Below are 8,131 nucleotides of genomic sequence, written 5' to 3' on the forward strand. Positions count from 1 at the left end.
ATACAGTTTAAGAATATTAAATCCAAATGTACAAACGAGCTAAATAGATTTTTCCACAACCTGGCAACCCGTTATTTTATTTATTATTATTTTATCACCGAGTAAAAGTATACAAGTACAGTCCTACTTAAAATCAATATTTTGACTGACTGAATTTTTATTTTATTTTGTAGTTGCTGCATAGATTTTGACATAATGAATAAATTTATATATAGCCTTTGTAACAGCCTGGCTTTTCTACTGATAAGGAACTGAGAGTCAAACAGCGATACTTACAGCCGCTTTGCTCCACCGCAGAGTAACACTGACATCTGCTGTCCACAACCAGGCACCACACACCACACAGCCTCATACACAAGCCAGAGCCACTCATTGCGAGCCTGCGGAGAAAACACGTCATTGTCCTCCAACTTAGGTTCGTGCATCCACCTACAAAATTTCAAAAAAAAAATTGTAGTAGGAAGTCACAGTAACCCAACTATAACAAACCCTCAAGGAATGTAAATAAAATACACCTTTAAAGATCATGAACACCCCTCTCCGCTACTTTGGTTCAGTCCAGAGCATTCCCGGAAGTAGCGTTTGTATTTTGAGTCATGTGATATGTGTTAGGATTTTGCATCGTTGTTGGTTTAAGGTTTAATAGCTAGTAGTTTTGCTATATTAACTACGTCTTCTGCTGTGAATTAGCTTAGCATTTGGAGGAAAGGTAGCAGTTGGTTAAGCTAACTAGCTGCCCCAAAGGGGAGGGATAAAAGGTAAAGGGACTCTGACAGGAGAGCTCAAAATAATGGACAAGATCGCTAAAGGTGAGTTAAACTCTTATCAGCCTCTCTCCTTGCTTTTTAAAGCACTTATTTAAAACCACCGCTGAGCTAATAAAGCACAGACAGTTGTTAAATGTGTCTGTTTTGTGTGAAGTGTGTTTATTCCAATCTGTGCTCATCCTGCAGATGTGGGTGATATCCAGTCACGACTGCTGGACCACAGACCGGTCATCAATGCAGAGATCCGCTACTTTATGAGAGAGTTTGAGGTACACTGTGAAAGCATGACAGAGTTTGATGACTGCTCTGCATAGAGTCACTCAGCCACACACTCCTCTGTGCCAACCCCTTGAAAACCTAAAAATGTAGCCTGGCTTGTTCCAGTCCCAATTATACCTGATATCAGCGATAAACCTTCACACCATTGTGACAGAGAACCAACACGAAGTTGCAAGTAACCAAAAACAATCAAAAGAAATACAGAGACTGTTTTCACATACAGAGCCAATTAGTTTCTACTGTTTGAAGCAGAGGTGGGAATCACCAGACAGCCTATGATACGATATTATTCAGTTTTGAACCATTTTGTAATATGCTGAGTATTGCATTAACACATACTCTTATTGATTAGCTTAGCTGAGATTGTTAAGGATACAGACTCTGTTACTAGCACCTGCTGTAAATGTTGCCATAAGACAGTCAGTCTGCTATCAGCCTGTGACTGAATGGGATCAAGTTGGCAATTACTTGCAGTCTGCGTCCAATATTACAGCAAATAATTGTCATAAATGGTCAAAAGTCACATATCTGTCGCTGTCTATGCAGACAGGAATTCAAATTTAACTGTCACATCTGCACTCAGCGACCTTATTTAATTATTTATTTCTTTGTTTTAGTGGCAAAAAACCCAGCTGCTGTGTAGAGCGTGGGCTGACTTGTTGTGCTGTCGTTCAGGAAAAGCGGGGGTACAGGGAGAGCCGTCTGCTGGAGAACATCAATAAAAGTGTGCTGGAAACGAACAAGCAAATGCCACCAGCAAATTTCGAGGACATGAAACATCAGCTGTCTGACATCAATGAACGGTGTAAGTTACTCCACCCGCAGCCACGCATGAAACTTCTTTTGTTTGTTTTTTGCTGAAATCTTATTTCATAGTTCATGAATCATTCACATAATTTAGTCGTTTGCCTTAATGTGTTAAGTATTTTCATTTTTTCTTTACTTTTCTGCAGCAAATTTGTTTCTGTGTTACCTCTTCATTTGTATCCATGGAGACAAGCTCTACAGCTTCAACATGTGTGAATGAATGTTTGGAAATCCAAATAAGAAAATCTAGTCGAGGTGTAGCAGCAGAAGCTTGTTTGTATGATGTCTCCTCTGGCTGTTGCCATGGCCACTCAGAGGAGGAAGTAACATTGTAACAAACATCATAACCAGTATTCAGTTGTTATCACCGTTGTACAGACAGATGCTGTATCTGAGTTTATTCCATCCATGCTGTAGTTTACTGTGAACTTACTGTTGCTAAGATCTTGAGTCTCTAGGCATCCTTGAGAATTCAGTCTGACTCATGTGTGGAAATAATATTTTCGCACCTTTGTTTTGTTATGTCCAACAGTGGAGGCTGCTAATCACATGGTAGAGAGAGTCCAGCAGAGGGAGCTAGAGGCCCAACAGGTAAAGACACACACCAAGGCAACTTCTAAAAAAGTTGCTTTAAAGGCATTTAGGATAGTTTGAATTTCCCCTCCTTATACAGCACAGTGCATGATTCACTTTAACATTTAAATAAATTTTGTTGTGTTATTTTGATTTCCTCGTGTCATGCCAGGGCACCCGTCTAAAGGCGAACATGGAGCAGCTGAAAGAAGACTGGGCCGAGTTCCTGAAGGAGCAGCAGAGATTAAAGGAGGAGGTGGATGAAGAGCACGCACGGGCTGTAGGACAACTCAGCGCTAAATACAACGAAAAGAAGAAGGAGCTGGCCAAGTTTACCCTCTGATCTGCTGATGTTCACGTGAGGATGCGAGTGCACAATGTGCCCTCTCTTATTCAGTGAATACAGTCGGTCCTGCACGCCTGTGTTACACATGCTAAACAAAACTACTGACTTTGCTCTGTGTGCTTGATGAAATATGAAAGCGTGATTAACAACTTGTTGTTTTCACAGGCCCTCAAACTCAAGCACATGGAATATGTACAGCATTTAAAAAAAGAAAAGAAAAAGCCTGGAATATGTCATTTTTAAACAAGCAGTCATTTGATTGTTCGTTGGCTGTGAGATTTTCAACATTTTAGGGTTTTTAGTGGATGCCTGCCTGAAGAGTCCTGATGGTAAATTAACATCGTGTCGAAAGCAGCCTTGAGTTTGGCACCGCGGGGAGATGTTCCGAGCACTTAAAGCGAGGTCGTTAAACGCTCGAGAAGCCCTTGTGGGCAGGTGTGCATGAAGAAGAAACCGTCTCTCACCACCTCTGCTGTGTTTGGAACATGTGACCTCTCAATTTAGCTACAGGTCAACAAACTGTCACGATAAAAGTTTTTTGCTGAAACCGATATGCAGCAGCAGCTTATGTTGTTTTTTTCTTTCTCCTGCCACCTCAAATTGAATATTCTTATATGAAAACAAAGAAATTGTTTCTCTGGCTTTAATCTCCCTGTAGCCCTGTATGGTCGTCATGCCTTGTGTGTAGTGTTCCTAACAAGTGTAAGTTTGAGCCTATGAGCACAATAGCATATAACTGTAGTGATATTAACTGGAAAAGAACTAAAATACTTGACCGTGACCAACATGCTCTGCTTTTAATGAAGTGTTTTGTTTTCTCGCACGGTGGCACACTTCGGGAAAGGTTAATGGATGGGTGGGTGCACTTGGCACATTCTTGGCTTGGCTGAGAACAGAGTTCATCTCAAAGAACGTAGACGGAGAAATATTTAACAGAACCTCCCCTCAAACGCCTGCACTCCCTTCAAACTGCACACACACCGGACGTCTGAATAGCCAAGTCTAATGATTCCACGAGGAAGCGCGCTTGGACAACAGTTCACTCATCGACTGCAGCAACGCAGCGTTTTTGTTGGAACTTTTAAGAACTGAGACCTTCCGCAGACTTGTGACATTCTGGCATTCGGCTGGCAGAGAGCCGTCCCCACTGCTCTTGTGCAAGGACCCTCTCTGTGCTTTCTGCCCGAGTCTGTGCAAGTCAGAGCAGGGCACTAAGCCGATGTTTGAGCAAAAGGCCGGCACTGCTCTGTTCAGTGCATGTCTGCATGCCGACGTATGCTTTCCCTCTGCCCCAGTACTGCAGATGTCCAACGCGGAGACAACCCATCATCAGCTGACAAGGAGTGACAGTACGGGAACGTGGCCGACCTCTGCCAGCGAGCTACCTTTTCACTGAGGTGTTTATGATCATGAGCTTACAGGCTCGGTATTTACACCTGCTGTAATGAGTTTTAAGCATTGTTGTATAATGTCAGGTTAAAAAATAAAGTTAATTCAACAAAACTGCATCGTCTCTTAAACTGACTTGAATGTAAAAAGAGGTTGCAGCCCTATAAAAGTCCCGTTGGCCTTGCAGTGACAGTCTTTGAACCCAGGCCTGTGGTAACACCAGACAGTTACCACTTTATGCTGGTGGAGCTCATCATGCTTTCACTCAGGATAAATGCAATGGTGAAAATTGAAGCCCTGCACCGCATGAGTCTGGTCATACCATATATGCGATGTGGGATTTGAACTTCATACTCCAGCTAATAATCATACCCCTGGATAAAAAGAGCAGTTCTGCCTGGATTTAAACCCAGATTGCAAAGATGCTCGTGTAGATTTAAGGTCAGACGTTTGACCATTCAATTGTCCATTGCAAGATTTGCTCTTTGCTCGTTCAAACCCACACACCCAGAACAAATCGGCCTGCTAACAAGGCTGAGACAGTGTGGGAAAGCTGAATTTACAGTAACTTTCTGCTGTCCCTTCCTGATTGTGCTAAAAGGCTGTTGCTGTCAATAAAAACATGCTCATTGCCAAAAGAAATGGACTTGAAGCAGTCTGGGAATTAGATCAGCAGCTGTTTGCGAATAAAGGATTGCAATAACATTTGACATTCATGGGAATTTTTGATTTTAAGTCAAAGTACAGCCAGAAACCTCAGCACCTGTCCAAGTAACTGCTTTGTCACTGCCATCGATCAGTGTCAATGAGTAGCTTATATTTCACGCTCAGGGCTAAGGCAAACAGAATTCTTCGATCTTTTTTTACACGGAGAAGATATGCGACAAACAACATTGGCCTATTAAGTATTCCAACCTCATAGGTTGCTGGGACGGAGAGATTGTCCACAGACGAGGGCATATGTTCCAGTAAGACGATGCCAAGTGCAGAAACTGGCTGTGCACCAGCTCAAAATCTCCCGTTACCATCCTCCTCTGTCTGCCTCTGGATCGTTGCTGGCTTGTTTTCTGTCTCCAGTGTCTATCTGAAAGCAGTGCGTTCTTCCTGTTTTGCAGGCAGAGAAGTGCTCTCTGGACATGGTGGTGCTCCTGTCCGTGCCAACATAAATGGTAAAGGAAACAGCAGCACCCAGATGGAGCTCCTTTGAGCAAGGGACGGAGAAGAGAGTGTGCTGGTGAATGCAATCTGATACAGCATCTGAAAACGAGCTTTCCAACATCCGCTGGAACAGAATGGAATATTTCACAGGGATGACGTGCTCAGATAACACAGAGTGAGATTCACTAAGAAATGGGCTCAAATAAAAGAAAATGTCTCCAAGAATCAGTTTTCAGGATCTTGCTGTGTTTGTAAATCAGCCACTACAGAAAGCTCACAATGTCAGGGAAGGGCAAACTCTGTCATATCCAAGGAGTCTAGACTAATCTGATGTGGTGCTATTGCATGTAGGGAGCAAATCTTTAGTTGTTTTGCAAACTCACCATCAGTCTACACAACAAAACTTTAAGTCAAAAGGAAATTCTTCCTTCATATCTTGAGTCTGAAGGTGCAGGCACAATTAAAACTTGCCTCCTCTAGTCCAGGGGTGTCGAACTCCAGGCCTCAAGGGCCGGTGTCCTGCAAGTTTTAGATCTCACCCTGGGTCAATACACCTGAATCAAATGATTAGTTCATTACCATGCCTTTGGAGAACTTCAAGACATGTTGAGGAGGTCATTTAGCCATTTAAATCAGCTGTGTTTAATCAAGGACACATCTAAAACCTGCAGGACACCGGCCCTCGAGGTCTGGAGTTGCCCACCCCTACTCTAGCCACATACATAAAACACAATTAGGTGGAACGTACCATCTCTATTCAAGATGGCGGGCAACATGGTGGCTTCCACAAACCGATGCCTGCTCCTTTTATTAGGGGATTAAGATGAGAACGAATCGGTTAGTTGGAAGATGTAATTACGCACTAATCAGTGTAGAGTACAATATTCTTTTCTTTTAAATAACACTAAAGAGAAAAAAGAACACTCACTTCTAAAGGTGCAGATATATTTTTAAAAACAGCATGATTAGATAGATATGCAAGAGGTGTTTGAGCTTCTGCTAACAATGCATATGTGGATTTTCACTAAAGCTCTGCAAATTGATTTGTAACACATATAGACTTTTAATGAGTGAGAATCAGATTAGAAGCTTATTTGCACATTTTCTCATGTACTGCTCTTTCTGGAACAAAATGAATGTAATGTAAACTTCAGCGAATCTTAGCGCTTGGTACAAATAAGCAATTTCTTTCTTTCAGTTTTCATTTTATTTGAGCGATGAGGGAAAAACAAGTCTGACATGAGCACAATTTCAATATTTTGTGCTGGGACAATAGAAAGTGACGAGGGAAGTTGCCCTCGCTTTCATGACAGCTTATGAGAATTTTCAGACTCTGCGGGCTCACTTTCTTTCTTTTGTGCAACATGACGGGCCCCCGTTATTCAGTCACTAAGAGGTGCGAAATGAAAATGCCAATGAACAAAAGCGCTGCGCTTCCAAGTTAATATCCTAACATAACAACACTCCAGGGAGTCGGTGATGGGTCTTGGGTGAATGGTAATTTAGGTGATAATATGAATTCTTTGGCAGTAGCAGACGTTCACCCAGCGGATCGCTAAATAAGAGCGAGAGAGCTCTCGAAGCTGCTCTATGAAATTGATATTTCTCTGAGGGGACTTTGCAAAGCATGCTGGATAGTCTCAGGCCCTGGCAGCTCTAGAAAATGAGCACTGGGTGACATAAAAAAAAGCAATAATGGAAAGAAAGGGTTTGAAAATTAAATGCCTCACCTTTCAATAAAAATGCCAGTGCTCCTTATTAGCGAGCACTGACATGCTCTCCAGAGAAGGCAGAGACTGCAATATGCTGGCTTTCATTCTGTAAAGTGAGCAAAATCAGTTTTCTTTGCACATTCTTACAGTCGTGCCTGCTTTCTCTCTTTTTGAAAGAAACTTTCACCGTGGCCATTTTTTGAGAGTCTAATTAGCTGAACTGTACATGATGTTTTGCATCTGTTCAGTTTCATCAGACAGCCGTGCTAACGCAGCAGCCTCGCGTTCCTGCCAACTCCAAGAAACACAGATAAGGCTCCAGCAACAACAAACACCTTCCTCAGTCAATCACTGGCCAAACAATAGGCAGGGATGACGGGGAGAGGGCTGTCATCGACCAGCGGCTACCAGCAGCAAGAAAGGTTGTTGTCGTCTGGATTCTTGAACCTTTGAGGAATGTCTGGCTTCAATGCCAACAACATACCTCCTGAGTGGCTTTGACTTTTCCCTGTTTTCTGTACCAAGCAGGTATTTTCCTGATCTTATCTCTCTTGGACTACACAAACAGACGCACTCTTGAGCTTTCTAGACCTGGACTTGCATGGTGTATGTTAAATTTGGGTTAAGGGTTAACCTAATATTTTATCCAGCATGACACAAACCATGACTGAACCCATAAATTTAACATGAAAGCATTTAGAGAGGTAGTCAGAAAGCTGTTTTCCTATAGTTCCACACTGGCTTTGCTTTTCAAACATTTCCATCTTTTATATACAGTCTATGATTCCAAAGAAATACTATAGAAATAATAATGCAAAGTGTTGTAGTTCAGCATTCATTTCTGGTTCACCGCTTTCACATATGTGGTCAGATACTTTAATATTAATATCAAAACACTTTCTATACCCACTTTTAAAAATACAATGAAGATTTAGCGGGCCCTATCTGAAGTAATCCTGTTTCCGTCTGTTCACCTGTCTCCATTGCTGACCTATTGCCAGCTCATTCAAGTCTAGACTTACATCTTTCCTCCCATAAATGTTCCTGTTTTGACGTTGTGAAATAAAGGTTATGATTTAAATCGAACCCACTGGTCATGA

At 42.1% G+C, this 8,131-nt stretch overlaps 1 protein-coding gene across 3 annotated transcripts; it reads left to right on the forward strand.

The window, feature by feature from the left end:
• Positions 1-575: 575 nt before the first annotated feature.
• Positions 576-5,295, forward strand: bloc1s5 (biogenesis of lysosomal organelles complex-1, subunit 5, muted). 3 transcript variants are annotated; one of them, XM_080864883.1, is made up of 6 exons: positions 576-809; positions 954-1,036; positions 1,722-1,851; positions 2,386-2,444; positions 2,599-2,784; positions 5,277-5,295. In XM_080864883.1, the coding sequence occupies exons 1-5, from the start codon at positions 791-793 to the stop codon at positions 2,767-2,769; spliced, it is 462 nt and encodes a 153-aa protein (XP_080721009.1). In that variant the 5' UTR covers positions 576-790; the 3' UTR covers positions 2,770-2,784; positions 5,277-5,295. The 3 variants fall into 3 exon arrangements, with proteins under 3 accessions (XP_080721009.1, XP_080721008.1, XP_080721007.1); XM_080864882.1 differs by lacking the exon at positions 5,277-5,295 and adding an exon at positions 2,938-4,275; XM_080864881.1 differs by lacking the exon at positions 5,277-5,295 and having other exon boundaries at positions 2,599-4,275.
• The last annotated feature ends 2,836 nt before the right edge of the window (positions 5,296-8,131 follow it).

Source organism: Rhamphochromis sp. 'chilingali' (genome assembly GCF_963969265.1).
Source record: "Rhamphochromis sp. 'chilingali' genome assembly, chromosome: 18".
Classification (NCBI taxonomy): Eukaryota; Metazoa; Chordata; class Actinopteri; order Cichliformes; family Cichlidae; genus Rhamphochromis; species Rhamphochromis sp. 'chilingali'.